This window comes from Epinephelus fuscoguttatus, linkage group LG11, assembly GCF_011397635.1.
Source record: "Epinephelus fuscoguttatus linkage group LG11, E.fuscoguttatus.final_Chr_v1".
Classification (NCBI taxonomy): domain Eukaryota; kingdom Metazoa; phylum Chordata; class Actinopteri; order Perciformes; family Serranidae; genus Epinephelus; species Epinephelus fuscoguttatus.
Window position 1 is genome coordinate 39,752,252 of NC_064762.1, and position 17,403 is coordinate 39,769,654.

The 17,403-nt window shown below is 40.6% G+C and overlaps 1 protein-coding gene across 1 annotated transcript in view; it reads left to right on the forward strand.

Annotated features, from left to right (window-relative positions):
* The window catches only part of adgrf8 (adhesion G protein-coupled receptor F8), a 122,970-nt gene that overhangs the window by 94,217 nt on the left and 11,350 nt on the right, over positions 1-17,403 (forward strand). The window contains exons 19-23 of the mRNA XM_049590641.1: positions 8,337-8,458; positions 8,605-8,823; positions 16,512-16,718; positions 16,888-17,025; positions 17,136-17,329. Coding sequence (XP_049446598.1) covers positions 8,337-8,458; positions 8,605-8,823; positions 16,512-16,718; positions 16,888-17,025; positions 17,136-17,329 — 880 coding nt within the window. The remainder of the gene's footprint in view (positions 1-8,336; positions 8,459-8,604; positions 8,824-16,511; positions 16,719-16,887; positions 17,026-17,135; positions 17,330-17,403) is intronic.

Genomic DNA, 17,403 nt, shown 5'->3' on the forward strand with positions numbered 1-17,403 from the left:
TTTGTTTTGTGTCTTTTGTAGTCATTTTGGTGTCTTTGAGATCATTTTGTGTCTTTTTTTGGTTTATTTTTGCTTTGTAGTAATTTTCTGTCTCCTTGTGGTTGTTTTGTGTCATTTGTAGACATTTGGTTCTCTAAGGTAATTTTGTCTCGTTTTTGGTGGTTTTGCATCCCTTTGTCTATTTGTTGTAGTAATTTTATGTCTCCTTGTAGTTTTTTGGTCCCTTGTTGTGGTTGTTTTGCCCATTTTTGTAGTTATTTTGTCTTCTTGCAGTTCCTTTGCATCTCTTTGAAGTGATTTTGTGTCTCTTTCTGGATGGTATAAGAATATTTGAGTGACAGGACATGGTAGTTTGTAATTTTCTGAATCATGAAACACAGTACCACCTGTGAAGTAAATGCTAATGTTTTTGAACTTTATGAACTTATTTAGTTTCAAATAGAATCTGATGCATGCAGACAGACAAACCCTACCACATTTCCTTGTTAATATCCTTGATTCCTTGTTACCAAAGTGTTGATTGCAAAGATTACAACTCTTCCGGGTCATTTCCTGAAAGCCACCTCTTGGTATGAGAAAAAAGTATCTTTGCTTCACATGGATAAGGTTCAGGTGACACTCATATTGTATATTGTTAACGTATAAGACATTACATAAAAAGTAATTCTTCACTTGTACTAGACAATATTATTAACCAACACCATCACCATCACCAACACCAACACCAACACCATGACCAACACCAACACCAACACATCACCATCACCAACACCAACACCAACACCAACACCATGACCAACACCATCACCATCACCAACACCAACACCAACACCAACACCATCACCAACACCATCACCAACACCAACACCAACAAATGGTATAACACATGTAATGTAGAGACTGAAGGTCTGTGTGTTTGTGTGTTTCTGAGGATTGGCACTAGCACTGTAAAATCAAATGACTGCGTCACTCTTGGATTATCTGTTGTACCATGACAGATCTTTCACTGCATCTTGCATTGACCATGTAAAGTCTCAATTCAAGCAATAAGATGTGCTGAAAAGTTTGATTAACAGTGCACACTTAGATCAACATAACTCATGTCATGATGATTGCACACAATGAAAAGTGTGTGAATATTGGTGTGTGTAATAGTAACAGACTTCTGTGATGGATTTTCTTCTGTTCCCCTCCACAGATCCAGTGGACATTGATTTAGTCCTGGACTTGCGCATCCCAGTCTCCAGTGTGCCATCAGATTTCATTCATCTATTCAGGGACACAGTGGGAAATTTCCCATTGCCTGACATGATCAGTCAATCTTTAACTATAATAGATTTAAACTTCACCACATGTAAGAACCTTTGTTGCTTATTTGTTTTCTTTTGTCATTTGTGTGGCTGATTTAATGCTTTCTTAGCAGACAGTGTCTGATTTGTATACTGTTCTGTCTTTTTAAAGGGTGCTCTCCGAACTCCACTGGAGGACTGCAGTGTGAGTGTGAGGAGCAGTTTGCTTGGTCACGTGGCAAGTGTGACATTTACGGTGCGTGCACTAATGTCATCAGTCCAACCTGTAGCTGCATCAATGGACTTCCTTCAGATGGAGAGTTCTGTGAACCAGTCACAAGTAAGCAGTGCCAGTTTAACAGTTCCAGTAAAACTGAAGCTATCTGCAAAAAGTTAACAAATAAAAGCCTGGTCTCTTCAAGCTCATCAAATACAGATGCTTGGTCAGTGTCCCCTGGCATCAGATACTAATGGACAGACGCACCCTTTAGCAGTGGTATGAGATGAACAGGGCAGCTGCACTTTTTGATGCTTGGTAGTGATTGTCAAATGAAGTCTCATGAAGCAATTTCTTTATTTTTTGCGCCCACTAGATGGCGCTTTTTGTTCAACAAAAGGTTGAAAGCACACTGAATTGCCATTCTTTGAGCCTTTCCCCGTTAAATCATACAGTAGACTCAGAAAATAAAGAAAATGCTTCATGAGGCTTCATTTGGCCATCATTCATTCATTCACGTTCTCATCACGCGTCGTCACATATTGCCACTTTGTTACTGGACTTTCATGTCTACATATTAAATGCTAGGTATCCTCCTACATCTGCTGTTGAAGTTCTGAAATGCCATAACCAGCCATAAACAAAAACACATGGTTAGGTTTAGAATAAGGTATCATGGTTTGGCACTACATTCACACGGGAAGCAAACACAGGGCTTCCAGGTGAAAGTCTGGGCTTTGTTTGACCCATCCATCACCCCTCCCGCTTGCCCTGTAGGGACTTTCGAACTCCTTATATTACAATGTTAACAGCAGCGTTTCAACCAGACGCTGTCCAGCGGTGTATCATACAGGCGCAACAGGTGTAGTCCAGCCGCCCAGCTGCGTATCATACCACTGCAAAGGTGGCTTTTGGCATCAGTATCTGACATCAAAATCACTGACAGAGTGAAGGTACCTGACGACTTTAGAATGAGAACGGGCTGTGAGAGCAAGAAAGTGCACATAAGGCAGGTGAGAGGGGAGGATGGTGGGTTAAACAAACTCTGGACTCACACTTTGGAGACTGCTGTTTGTTTCACCTGTGAAGCCAGAATTTGGTTGAGGAATTTTAACAATGTAGTGTGCTAGTATTTGTAGCATATTGTACTGGTGATGTATGCTGTGACGTTACTTAATGTTAGTGTAATGCTGGTGTTGAGTTAGCATTAACTGTATAATACTGTAGATAGCGTGGGTAATAACAGCACGGATACAACTTCTTCTGAGGAAAACGTGAATACTTTTCATGTCCGTTTAGAAAAGTACGACAACTGACTATTCATTGACACATATCACTCCGCCCAATGTAAACGAAACACTACAAAGCAGCTTATAAGTACAGTACAGGCCAAAAGTTTGGACACACCTTCTCATTCAATGCGTTTTCTTTATTTTCATGACTATTTACATTGTAGATTCTCACTGAAGGCATCAAAACTATGAATGAACACATGTGGAGTTATGTACTTAACAAAAAAGGTGAAATAACTGAAAACATGTTTTATATTCTAGTTTCTTCAAAATAGCCACCCTTTGCTCTGATTACTGCTTTGCACACTCTTGGCATTCTCTCCATGAGCTTCAAGAGGTAGTCACCTGAAATGGTTTCCACTTCACAGGTGTGCCTTATCAGGGTTAATTAGTGGAATTTCTTGCTTTATCAATGGGATTGGGACCATCAGTTGTGTTGTGCAGAAGTCAGGTTAATACACAGCCGACAGCCCTATTGGACAACTGTTAAAATTCATATTATGGCAAGAACCAATCAGCTAACTAAAGAAAAACGAGTGGCCATCATTACTTTAAGAAATGAAGGTCAGTCAGTCCGGAAAATTGCAAAAACTTTAAATGTGTCCCCAAGTGGAGTCGCAAAAACCATCAAGCGCTACAACGAAACTGGCACACATGAGGACCAACCCAGGAAAGGAAGAGCAAGAGTCACCTCTGCTTCTGAGGATAAGTTCATCCGAGTCACCAGCCTCAGAAATCGCAAGTTAACAGCAGCTCAGATCAGAGACCAGATGAATGTCACACAGAGTTCTAGCAGCAGACCCATCTCTAGAACAACTGTTAAGAGGAGACTGCGCGAATCAGGCCTTCATGGTCAAATAGCTGCTAGGAAACCACTGCTAAGGAGAGGCAACAAGCAGAAGAGATTTGTTTGGGCCAAGAAACACAAGGAATGGACATTAGACCAGTGGAAATCTGTGCTTTGGTCTGATGAGTCCAAATTTGAGATCTTTGGTTCCAACCGCCGTGTCTTTGTGAGACGCAGAAAAGGTGAACGGATGGATTCCGCATGCCTGGTTCCCACTGTGAAGCATGGAGGAGGAGGTGTGATGGTGTGGGGGTGTTTTGCTGGTGACACTGTTGGGGATTTATTCAAAATTGAAGGCACACTGAACCAGCATGGCTACCACAGCATCCTGCAGTGACATGCCATCCCATCCGGTTTGCGTTTAGTTGGACGATCACTTATTTTTCAACAGGACAATGACCCCAAACACACCTCCAGGCTGCGTAAGGGCTATTTGATCAAGAAGGAGAGTGATGGAGTGCTGCGGCAGATGACCTGGCCTCCACAGTCACCGGACCTGAACCCAATCGAGATGGTTTGGGGTGAGCTGGACCGCAGAGTGAAGGCAAAGGGGCCAACAAGTGCTAAACACCTCTGGGAACTCCTTCAAGACTGTTGGAAAACCATTTCAGGTGACTACCTCTTGAAGCTTATCGAGAGAATGCCAAGAGTGTGTAAAAGCAGTAATCAGAGCAAAGGGTGGCTATTTTGAAGAAACTAGAATATAAAAGATGTTTTCAGTTATTTCACCTTTTTTTGTTAAGTACATAACTCCACATGTGTTCATTCATAGTTTTGATGCCTTCAGTGAGAATCTACAATGTAAATAGTCATGAAAATAAAGAAAACGCATTGAATGAGAAGGTGTGTCCAAACTTTTGGCCTGTACTGTATATATATAGTTCCTCATTCCAACAAATGTAAATAATGTATTTATCAAATAATGAGCCATTAACTAAATCATGAAATATTCAACTAATACCCAAAACAAAACAACATTCAGAACAACACTAAAACAAAATAAATCTCATCTTATATTAGTAAGAAACATACTAATTTTAAGTTTTAAGTTTTTTTTACATATGTTCTAAGTTTGTTTGTTTTTTCAGAACAGAGTGCATGCATTTAATGGGCAGAAACTGTCCATTTCCTTTGTGAGGGGAAGTTTGTTTTTAAACCATACAATGCATGTAAAAAGCATAAATTGACATGCTGTCCCTGGACGTCCAAACCTGACACAGGAGGGTACCGAGTGCATCATGGTTTAAAGTTCAGGGGCACTGACCAAGCGTTAAGGGTGGGCAGATCAATAACAATAATAATAATTATACATTTTATTTAGAAAGCGCTTTTCAAAGTTCTCAAAGTCACTTTACAGAGATGGTTCAAACACATCAAAAAAACAATTTTCAGCAAAGACATCAAGACAAAGAGGAGTGAAAAAACAAATAAATAAGTAAATGAATAAAAATAGCTAAACATTAAAAGCAGAACGGAACAGGTGAGTTTTGAGTAGTGATTTGAATGATGGGAGGTCAGCGCAGTCATAGATGAGTTTTGGGAGGGAATTCCAGAGGGTGGGGGCAGCAACGGATCAATATCACAATACCGAGACTCTCGATACTACATTTTCATTTTGAAGATTGATCCTTGCATCAATAGGTTTGATACCAAAAAGGGATTAGTTTATCTTTTCTACGTTTCTACGTAAATATTTGTATTTTAAGAGTAAAACTGTCTGTTCAAACAACATTTGTTGTCATGAGCTAATCTGGTGCATGCATTCTTTGCTTATCCACTGCTTTTGTATTGTCTACACTCAAACAACCAACTCTAGAGCTAGCAGCATCTACGTAGTTAAACTTCACTTCTAAAGCAATCTAATGTTGATAATTATTGAATGTATGATGTTTTCCCCACACAAAACAACGTGGTATGTTAATTTTATCTCCAATTTTGATCCACAGAGGTCGCTCAATGTCCAACCCCGACTCCTGGTATGGAAACTTTTGTTGCTTTGTTTTGCATGGATACTGCAAGTTGTAGTGTTAAATATTGCCTCCATCAGGTTTCTATGGAAGACATTTGCAGGTGTATAGTTGAGAACAAATGTGTGTCAGTTGTACAAAAGCAGCTTCTTGAATATTCCATGGTTCACATATTCCAAAATGTGAGGTTGTGAGCTCATACAGCTTACAAAGAGTAAGTAAGCTCTCAAGACAAGAGACAACATAAATACTTATGTCCAGTCATCACTGAGGACTGGACATAATGAAAATTGTTAATTGAAAGATTACCACTGTTCTGCTTCATGTCCCCAAAATACAGATGTTTAAAATAGAAAGAATTATAATGTTACTAAAAGTGCATGCTGTCTTTATTCTTCATTTTTACAGAGACAACGTCACCATCACCAACACCATCACCAACACCAACACCATCACCATCACCATCACCATCACCAACACCAACAAATGGTATAACATATGTAACGTAGAGACTGAAGGTCTGTGTGTTTGTGTGTTTCTGAGGATTGGCACTGGCACTGTGAATCAAGATAACTGCATCACTCTTGGATTATCTGTTGTACCATTACAGATCTTTCACTGCATCTTGCATTGACCATGTAAAGTCTCAATTCAAGCAACAAGATGTGCTGAAAAGTTTGATAAACAGTGCACACTTAGATCAACATAACTCATGTCATGATGATTGCACACAATGAAAAGTGTGTGAATATTGGTGTGTATAATAGTAACAGACTTCTGTGATGGATTTTCTTCTGTTCTCCTCCACAGATCCGGTGGACATTGATTTAGTCCTGGACTTGCGCATCCCAGTCTCCAGTGTGCCATCAAATTTCACTCATTTATTAAGAAATTTCCCATTGCCCTACATGATCAGTCAGTCTTTGACAATAATAGATTTAAACTTCACCACATGTAAGAACCTTTGTTGCTTATTTGTTTTCTTTTGTCATTTGTGTGGCTGAGTTAATGCTTTCTTAGCAGACAGTGTCTGATTTGTATACTGTTCTGTCTTTTTAAAGGGTGCTCTCCGAACTCCACTGGAAGACTGCAGTGTGAGTGTGAGGAGCAGTTTGCTTGGTCACGTGACAAGTGTGACATTTACGGTGCGTGCACTAATGTCATCAGTCCGACCTGTAGCTGCATCAATGGACTTCCTTCAGATGGAGGGTTCTGTGAACCAATCACAAGTAAGCAGTGCCAGTTTAACAGTTCCAGTAAAACTGAAGCTATCTGCAAAAAGTTAACAAATAAAAGCCTGGTCTCTTCAAGCTTCAAGCTTCAATGTCCAACCCCATATGGCAACATATGTTGTTTTGTTTTGCATGGGTAAAATTCAACAGTCTGAGAGTCTGTAGTCGCTGAAGACCCTCATTGGAAAATTTTAAAAGCGTTAATTGATCTAAAATAGCATTTATATAGTACTGAAGATTTTTATTCTTTTTCTACAGTGATTACAACAACGCCAGTGATCACAACAACAACCACAACAACAACACCAATGATCACAACAACAACAGCACCAGTGATCACAACAACAACGCCAATATTCACAACAACAACAACGCCAATATTCACAACAACAATGGCAACAGAGGGTATGACACATAAAATGAAGAGAATTGAAAGACATGTATCTCCTGAAAAAGCTACTCTGTGATAACAACCGACTGTTTCTGTGCAGAGAGAAGGCTCTCATTTACCATGGACATATCTTTCGATAATTCATTCAATGACCCTACCCACAGCCTCTACCAGAACACTTTAAATGCTGTAAGTCTCATTGTTTCTTATGTCGCTTTCATACAAGTTTGTCACAATGTTGATGTAATGAATGTATGTGACATTTGATCCTGATTCAATTGTAGAACTGATAACAAGTAGGCTGTGTCACTGTCTTAAACAGATTAGAAATAAAAGCCAGGAGTTCATCTCAACTTATAAAGAAGTGAGGATAAATCGGTTTGAGTAAGTTAATTCTTTTAATCTTACCCACCATCTTAAATGAATTTTTTTTTTTCTATTTACAGTTTGGTTGTTTTCAGGGTCATAGGATACTATATTAGCATAGTGCATAGTTAAATTTTAAGAAATTCCCTTTCAGTGTCCTTGAGATATCGCATTTACAAAAATGAAACAGACAAGGTCACAATGACCTTGACCTTTGAACACCAAAATCTAATCAGTTCATCAGTGAGTCCAAGTGCATGTTTGTGCCAAATTTAAAGAAATTCCCTGAGGCTGTTCTTGAGTTATCATGTTCACGAGAATGAGAAAGACAAGGTCACAGTGACCTTGAAGTTGACCACCAAAGCTAATCATTTTATCCTTGAGTCCAAGTAGACATTTGTGCCAAATTTGAAGAAACTTCCTTGAGCCATTTTTGAGATATCATGTTCACAAGGATGGGAGAGATGGAGAGATGGACAGACAGACAGACGGACAGACATAGATAGAGACGGATGTGCATGCGTACAAATGGAAGGACAAACAGACTGAAGGACAACCTGAAAATATAATACCTCCAGCCACAGCTATCACTGGCCCAGAGGCACAAACAGCCTGTGAGATTCTGGATGGACTGGTTAATGGCGGTTGCCAGAGCAGAGATAATATGGTCCTATAAAGATGACATTTCACCTGCTTGTGATTCGAATATAATTGGGATTCAATTCTGCATTACAGGAGCGGAAGCACCATCTGTGACTATACTATAACAGCAACTTCTTTTCAAGAATCGGAAATTCGAGCCGTAAAAGCAGGGGTATTTAGAGAGCTGTCAAAAAAATACCCAGTGCGATTTAACAGTAAGACAGTTGTAAACATTTTTGAAATATTTTGATTCACAATTTGCTTTGATCTTTATAATTGTCTCATACAGTAAGTATTGTCATATGAGGAATGTCTGATATGACAAACAAATTTTCTGACTTGTGTTTCTGTTTTCATTAAGGCCAGGAGTCCTTAAGGTTTAACCCAGATCCAGTAGTTTTTCGTAACCCAGTAACTGTGAGATGTGGCCCACCACCAGAGAATCTTAATTTTGGTACTGAGTGGGAAGCAAAGTGGAGACTCAACAGCATAGAAATACCAACGGATGAGCTACACAAATTTTCAAACGACAGTGGAGCATCAGTCTTAACTGTGTCAAAATTTTTCAGTACGGACAAAGGTAAGAAATAGATCCAATATGGTGCAGTCAGTTAATGACTTAAATGCAAGTGCCATCTAGGACTTTTCTCCTTGTGCTCTGACCTGTGTAAATACAGAACTCTGATTGGCTTGAGAACAATATTTGTAATACAATGTAAAACCAACACTTAGACTGTGTCCATTCTTTAGCCTGACCCAAAGATGCCAAAAACATTTAACTGGTTATAGTTAAGTAATCTGACCAAAACCTAAGAATGCAGACATGATTTTACTCACATGGCTAAATTAAGGTAAATAGCTGGCATGGCTTCATTTACCAAAAGTGGTAACAATTAGTATAGAAAGAAATGCCTTTTCTCCTGCTGACTAAGCCTCAATATGCATGCTTGTCAACATTCCATTCTGAGTAATGCGAACAGCAATTAACACATACCCAAGTATTCACTAAATAATTGTCTGTTATGTAACCATATATTCAAATTCAAACTCCTTCTCTTGTGTTTTTAACAAATATGGAAAACACTGAGACAAAGACAAAAGGACTCCTCTTAAAGGTTCAGTGTGTAGGATAGAGGGGGATATATTAGCAGAGATTGAATATAATATTATAAGTATGTTGTCTTCAGTGTATATCCATCCATTTTTAATCGCTTATCTGAAGACGTGTCACGGGGGGCAGCAGGCTGAACAAACTATTCCAGACATCCCTCTCCCCAGCAATGCTTTCTAGTTCCTCCTGGGGGATCCCAAAGAGTTCCCAGGTCAGATGAGATATATAATCCCTCCAGCAAGTCCTAGGTCTGCCCTGGGGCCCCCCACCAGTGGTAGTGGTGTGTGGAACCACTCTAACGGGAGTCGCATAGGGGGCTTCCTGATTAGATGCCTGAACCACCTCAGCTGACCCCTTTCAATTTGAAGGAGCAGCAGCTCTACTCCCTTCGGATGTGTGTACTCTTTACCCTATCTTGAAGGCTGAGCCCAGCCACCCTTCGGAGGACACTCATTTTAGCCGCTTGTATCCGCAACCTCATTCTTTCAGTCATTGCTAACCATAGATCATGACTCGTGAGAGCTGGGAGAGCTATTGATTTTTTTTTTTAAATGTGAAACTGCATTATTCCGTGTTTTTATGGGTTTAAATAACCTGGTGGCAACACGGTGGTGCAGTAATTAGCGCTGTTGCTTTACGGCAAGGTTAACTGGTGACTCTAAATTGCCTGTAGGTGTGTCAGCCCTTTGAAAGTCGATCAGCCTGTCCAGGGTGAACCCCATTCTTGCCCAATGGCAGGTGTGATAGGCTCCAGCCCCCACAGGACCCTTAACAATATAAGCAGTTATGGAAAATGAATGAATCAATGAAATTACCTGCTTCGTTTAGGAAGAGACCTCTGAGGATAATTTGTCTTAAAGTAAAAACTTCCTGAATGCCTCGATCTTAAGTTATCAGAGGAAAAAAAAGAGAGCACACATTAGCAGGCGCTGGCCGAAATGGCCACCTCCAACATGCCAAACAGCATTGAAGAAACACTAATTTGTAATGTGAACCTGTATTCAGTGTTTTGACTTAAATCAGTTTTTTTGGAGAGTAGGAGACCTCTGTGGATCATTCAGCTCCTGGATAAACCTCCTGAACAATAAGCACTGAGAGAATTCTAATTGGGAGGAGTTTGAGCAGGTTGCAATCTGCAATTCTTACTGCTAGATGCCAATAAATCCCCCAAAGTCTTAATGCCCACACACCAAACTGACTTCAGAAAGCCAGCTGCAATTAATCTATCTATCTATCTATCTATCTATCTATCTATCTATCTATCTATCTATCTATCTGGCAGACTGTGCCCATAGAACACTGACAATACTGCTTTATGCAAATGGTGTTTAAAATGAGGGGATTAGATTGAATGTCTGGAAACAAGTTCTCTGTTTACATAGATGGAGAACTAGAGGTATTCCAACAACTTATCAGCCAATGTTGTGACATATTGCTGCTTTGTCTGTGGACTTTAGAGTCCACATATTATGGTACAGTATACTACTGTGTCCGCTTCCAAGACACACTGCAACCATCGACGAGATGTCAACAAAAGCAGGTGATTAGGTTTAGAAAAAAACATCATGGTTTGGCTCTAGGAGTTGTGTACCCTGCTTAGTAGGTCCCCCTGCTGGCCCCCGACTGACGTTATTTCTCCTCATCCAAATCCACTGACTAGATCTAGCTGATTCATCTGACATTTCCTTCACTGTCTTCCTCAAACTCTGTCCCCGCACTCCGAGTTCCCCCAGGAGCGAGACAGCTGATCTTGCTATGAATCCCCCACACCCCACTTCCACTGGACAAATCCTAGTCTTCCATCCTCGCTGCTCAGCTTCTGCTCCTAAGTCTGCATATCTAGACTTTTTTCGTTCATAGGCTTCCTCCACTGAGTCTTCCCAAGGAACTGTCAGCTCTAAAAATAAACTTTCCGTTGACTCACAGACCACAACACTATGTCAGGCCTCTGGTTGGTACAAACTATTTCCTGGGGAACAACAAGCTTTCCCCCTAAATCTACTTGCATTTCCCAATCACAAGTACCTTCTAGGCGTCCACACCCTTGCCTCCTTACTAACTTACCACTTCTGTATTTCTCTCCCTCACGGTCAAACTGAATTGCTAAACTCCTATTCTTAACACCTTCTGGATTTTCCTGTCTTCATTTCCTTTCGATACCTGCAGCTAAACTTTTCAACACCTGAGGGGTATTCCAGGTAGGAGGTTCAACAAACTCTGAGTCTAACCTTGAACTCTGAGTTGATTTACCCTGAGATGGGAAACTCTGAGTTACCGGTTCCAGAATAGCTGATCTGAGTTAGTTCAGTCAACTCTGAGTATGTTCACCCTGAGTTAAGCCGACAATAAAAAGCCATCATCGATGGAGCTCCGACTCCACGATTCACCATGGCAACAGGTAAATAAAAGACAGCACCTCCATTTTAATCCAGTGGATGTAGAGATATTAATGCATGTGTGGCAGACGGTGCACGTTTATCTTTAAAAGAAGAGCCTGAGTCAGAGCGAGGAAAATGTAAATAAGTTAACCATAAAGTTAATAAAAAGTTTTATTCAGTGTTGTCCGTTTATTCATCATTTATCAGACTTAATGAAGATAAAGTGGCTGTGTATCAGGCTGTAGATACATTACATTATATTAATAATACATAATAATATATTTGTTCAGATTTGATCTGATGAGGAAAAACACAGGAGGCAGCAACTGAAAAATAGTAAGATTTTAAACATATAGGCTAGGCTATAGATCAAAGACATAAAGACATGACTGTAAACTCACAGTCTGACCCAGTAATAATATGTTTGGTGGTTTGCACTTGAAAAGACGTGAAGGTTAAAATACAGAAGATTTTAAAATGCTGGACATCTATTTGTATCTTGACTCAGCAGCATTCAGTGACTTTATTTCAGCTACAAATGTAGTAAATTTAAAGACCCTGAAATGCTGCACCATTGCTCACTCAGAAATATTAACATATAATCCCCAATATTAGGCTATAGGAATTATGTTCCATCAGTGCGACCAGTGATTAGTCAGTCAGTCATTAGTCATTGATACTACGTGTCTAAAGCTTCATACCGATTTTTAAAATTTAAATAATTAGACCTACACATTATGTGCAATAAACATTTGGGAGCTGCTCTAACACACTGACAGTCTGATCCTTGTGCACAGTGTTATAAAAAATAATAAATATAAAAAGGACAGAGGTTTGATTCTGAGCTGAGGGTGAATTCTTGCTGTGTAGTATTTGAATGTAAAGACAAAAACCGATGTCCAAAGAAATGACTGATGTGCATAAATTCAGTAACTTAAGACAGTCCTGAGTAACAAACTAATATCCAGCAGGATTTAGACTGTGACAGACGGTAAATCTCCGCTAATTAATGCGCTTCGATACAAGCTTTGACACGGACTGAATGAATGAGGAAATTAAACAGCGTGTAAGAGGGAGGAGACAGAGAAAAACTCAGCGAAAGTCAGCGAGCAGGTTATGTTCACAGAGTCTGTTACCATGGTGACTGACTCAGAGTTTCAGTTGCCTCTCTTTCTGGAACGGATAACTCAGAGTTTCCCTCATCTCAGGGTTAACTTACTTTTCACATAACCCGCTTTCTGGAATACCCCTCTGGTTATGTCGCCATGTATAACGGCCTCGTGACAAGCTAACTTTACAGCCTTACAAAATATGCTTTAAAGTTGCGGTACCTGAACACAATGGGCATGATGGGTCCCCATTTACCCACAGTTTTAGGTTCTGGGGGGTTGGTAACACATTGTATGTAACCCCTACCAGGAATCTAATACGATTCTCCTCCATACTCCACAGGTCCGTCCATCTAAGCTTCCCCCTACACTTTCCTAATTCAACCACTGTCCCTGCTTAGCCTGGGCCACTGCCTTTGCACCTCGTAATATTTCCTCCTGTCTACGTATCTGTTCCACAACCAGCTTTCTTTTATCTTTGGGACCTGCTTTATTCCACTAACTGAACATTACCTACAATCTCTACATGCCCAAGAGCTGCCTCTGCCTCCTGAACTGCCGATCTTGGGTTCCACTTCCTCCCCTTGGTTGGATTTGGAACCACACTCCTAACTACCATGTCCTTACTCCCAGAGAACAACAGCTCTGTCCTGACCTTGGTACATTTAAATTCCTCTGTTAAACTAGATATTGGCAGCTGAAGTATCCCTTTTCCATACAATGCAACACTACTTAGACACCTAGGAGTGCCCAACCACTTCCTAATATAGGAACTGACCAACCTTTCCATTCTCTCCACAACGGATATTGTAATTTCATAAACTGACAGTGACCACATTAACCTAGGATATAGCCCAAACTACAAACACCACAACTTCAACTGTCATTGAAGTTCTGATTTATCTGTTCTATCCAATCCTTCCGCCACATCTTTTCTAAATTTCACCACCTGTTTCTCATCATTCAACTACACATTGTACCACCTACCTAAGCTCTTTACTGACTTCTCCCTAATTGTTGGGATGTCCTCATCATCTACGACAAACTTCCTATCACTTAACTTCCCTCTACGTATTGAGATGCTTCTAGACTTACGAGGCTTGATCTTCATGTTGGCCAACTTGAGATAGTAGCCTCTATGTACATGGCATTGTTGTGGTCACCAGTGTCATATCATCTGGGGCACCTGGGGCAGAAGAAGCCTTTGCATGCCTGACCACCTCCTGAACTTCCTTCCACCTAGGTGGCCTGACATCCATCTCATGCTCTATCCCTCCTAATGGAGGGATATCCGGTTAAAGACCTACTATCCTATTCTTCTCTAAATCTGAATATGTATTTCTCAAATATTCCCCAGCCTCTAGCCTTGCTGCTTTAAGCTGTCCTCCCTTTTCCTGGCTAAACAATCCTTTAACAAACTTAAAAAGGGTCCCTGAAAAAAGCTGTCCTTACAGATTCTAAGAGCTGCTAGCCTGCTTCTCAACTCCTCTTGCAACACATTAATTCCCTTTCTTCTTCTGTAGCCTTTTTCCACTGCTTTCTTAACTGTCTCCTTTCCTTAACTAACTTCTCTATTTCTCTTTGCCACCTAGACTTACCTGACTGTACCCTCTCACCCCTCTTTCTCTCATGCACCCCAAACCTCTCTGCACCATATGAGTAAATTATATCTCCAATCTTTTCTAACGTTTCCATTGCATTTCCTCTAAGCCTGCTTAAGATTACTGACAAATCTCTATTAACTATCTCCCATTCTTTACTGTCATTTGCCCTAGGCCATCTAACTCTAACCTTTTGCTCCATGGTTCTCTCTCTGACTGGCCTGTTAATCTCAGTGTCACCTGCATCCCCTCTTACTACCTCCTCCTTCTCCTTCTCCTCCTCCTCCTCCTCCTCAGTGACAGAGTTACTGATATCCTGCAAACTGTGGTTTTCGACCTGTTGCTGGACTTCATCCGACTGACTCAACTGACTTCTTAGGAAATACTGATCAATGCGGTTACTCTGCCCTTTCTTTGCCACACACATCTTCTTTCCTTGATGAGTTCTGAGGCCTTTTATTGATGTTATTTTCTGCCACAAGGACAAACCTGAAGCATCTTGTTCTCGATTGTGCTACCAGTAACTATAGCTGTCCAGAGACATAACATACCGCCACAGCAGGTGCTGTCCAGTCACATAATCAACTGATTCTGCCCTTCTGCGTATCATACTGCTGTGACTGGTGCCGTCCAGCCAACCAGCAGCAAAGGGTTTCATTCAGCCACGTTACAAACTGATGCAGCCCGGCGGTGTATCATACCACTGTGAAAGCTGGCTTTTGACATCAGTGTTTGCAAAGATCCTTTACAAAGTGGCAGTGTTTGACAACTTTAGGATGAGAACAGTGGCACAGTGGTGCAATGGTTAGCAATATCACCTCACAGCAAGAGGGCACAGTCCTACAGGGGTCAATTTTTGAAAACCCACACCAGCCCATACTCGTAAAGCTCAGCACAAGAGCCAGTCCGTTACCTGTCATTATGTCTAAGTCAAAGCCACACCCACCTGCAAATGTTAATAACTACTAATAACTAGGCTGCAGTCCCTCACATTAAGCTGCACTCGATGTCGGGATGGTGAAAACATTTTTTGCAGTCACTGCCAGGTTAGGAGACATCTTAGCATGCTCCTTCCACCACCATAAAACCTCAAAAGGATCCTCCTTGGGCGTCCTGAACTCTATGTAGGCTGCCACCTCACCCTCGAGCTGCAAAGTTTCATTGCTGAAGTCAGTGGTTGACAAATGTGACAATGGGGTCAAAGGTTCGACATGTGTTATTGACTTTCAAAACAAAAGGAACTGTGGCTTGATAATAGTGATTTAGATGTCAAAACATCACACATCGACTGCAGATCTTTTTCATTTGATTTATTCACAAAAATAAAAAATAGATTTTTGTTCTCATCCTCTGCCCGCCCATGTGTAGTTTATTTTTACCCATGCCCATACCTAACAATATAGCACTTAACCCGGTGCAGGACTCTGCAAGAGGGTTCTGAGTTCAAATCCTCTGGCTTCCTCCTACAGTCCAAAGACATGCAGCTTAATTGGTGACTCTAAACTGGCGTGAATGTGAGAGAGTGTGAGCACTTGTCTGTCTCTATGTCAGCCCTGTGACAGTCTGGCGACCTGTCCAGGATGTACCCTGCCTCTCACCTAATGGGAGCTACAGTAGGATAGGCTCCAGCCCCCCTGCACCAGGATATGGAAAATGAATGAGTGAATGAATGAAGACTTGGAACAGGCTCAATATTCTGATTGATCCATGCCAAAATAGGGGACGCCATCATGAATATTAAAACTATAAAATAGAATTTTCTCCTGTTTTTTAACCCCCAAAAGAGAACACAAGACATGTGACTAACAATGCAGATATGTGAGCGTGTGTGTTGTTTAATTTCAGTTGGATAAAGGTATCCACCATTCAATTCTTCTAAATCAAAGCTTACAGCACAAAATGTCTGTTCTATATCAAAAATATCTATATCAAAATCTCTATCTCTGCATATCTGATTTAGGTTATTGCCCTACTTGTAATTTGATGGTGGTTTCTGTATATTAATATTGGTGTGGCAACACTGGCTTCCCATTGATTTGACATTAATTGATGATCACCTTAAATTTCAGGATGTTATGAATGTACGCTGAAAAGAAGAGACAACTCAACTTTCAGACAGACACATGAAATCAGAAATACATTCAACCCACCCCTGATCGAAGTGAAACCAGACTCAAAAACAGTTGTGAGACTATGTGAGGCTGGAAAGGAACAGCTCCTGCAGTGTTCTGTCAACAGCCCCTATGAGGTTGAGTTTATAGGATTGCCCACTACAGGTAAACCTGAAACACAAGTACCAAAAAGGAAATCAGCTATTGGAGAAAATTCTACGTATAAATGTAGTTCACAGACAATGATTTGATATTATGTGTATACATATAAATTATATTCTACTCATGAATGTTGCTAGTCTTTGCAACCTGAGTGCTTTTTTTGTATGTTTAGAAACAGGCAGGGAAATCACGCATCAGTTTATAATGTCTGCCTCTGACTGCGACAATCCGGAAAAGACGTTCACCTGTCAAGTGAAAAACCATGGAACCTTTACGAAAAATATAACACTGCGGTTATCCACAGACACAGGTGAGTACTGATCCAGACATTACAGAGCATTCAGTAAGATTCAGGTCAAAATCATTCTTATTTAATTAGTATGTGAGTACTGAGAGCAAAACCTTTTTCTCTCTTTCTAGGTTTTCTCTGTAACGATACCACATTTGGTGTTGGTAATAAAGGTGATATGGCTACAATTCCCTGTGAAGAAGAAGAAGGGGAGAAAGGCAAGGAGGGGAACATCACAGCAGAATGTTTGCAGAATCGTACATGGTGGAATAAGCAAAAAAACTGCATCCTACGACAGGTTCAGGAGCTGCTTGAGCAGTCTCAGGTGACCTACTTCTCCAGTTGTTTCTAAAACCAAATGATGTCATCGACATGGGCAGATTTAATGATGTGGGGGCA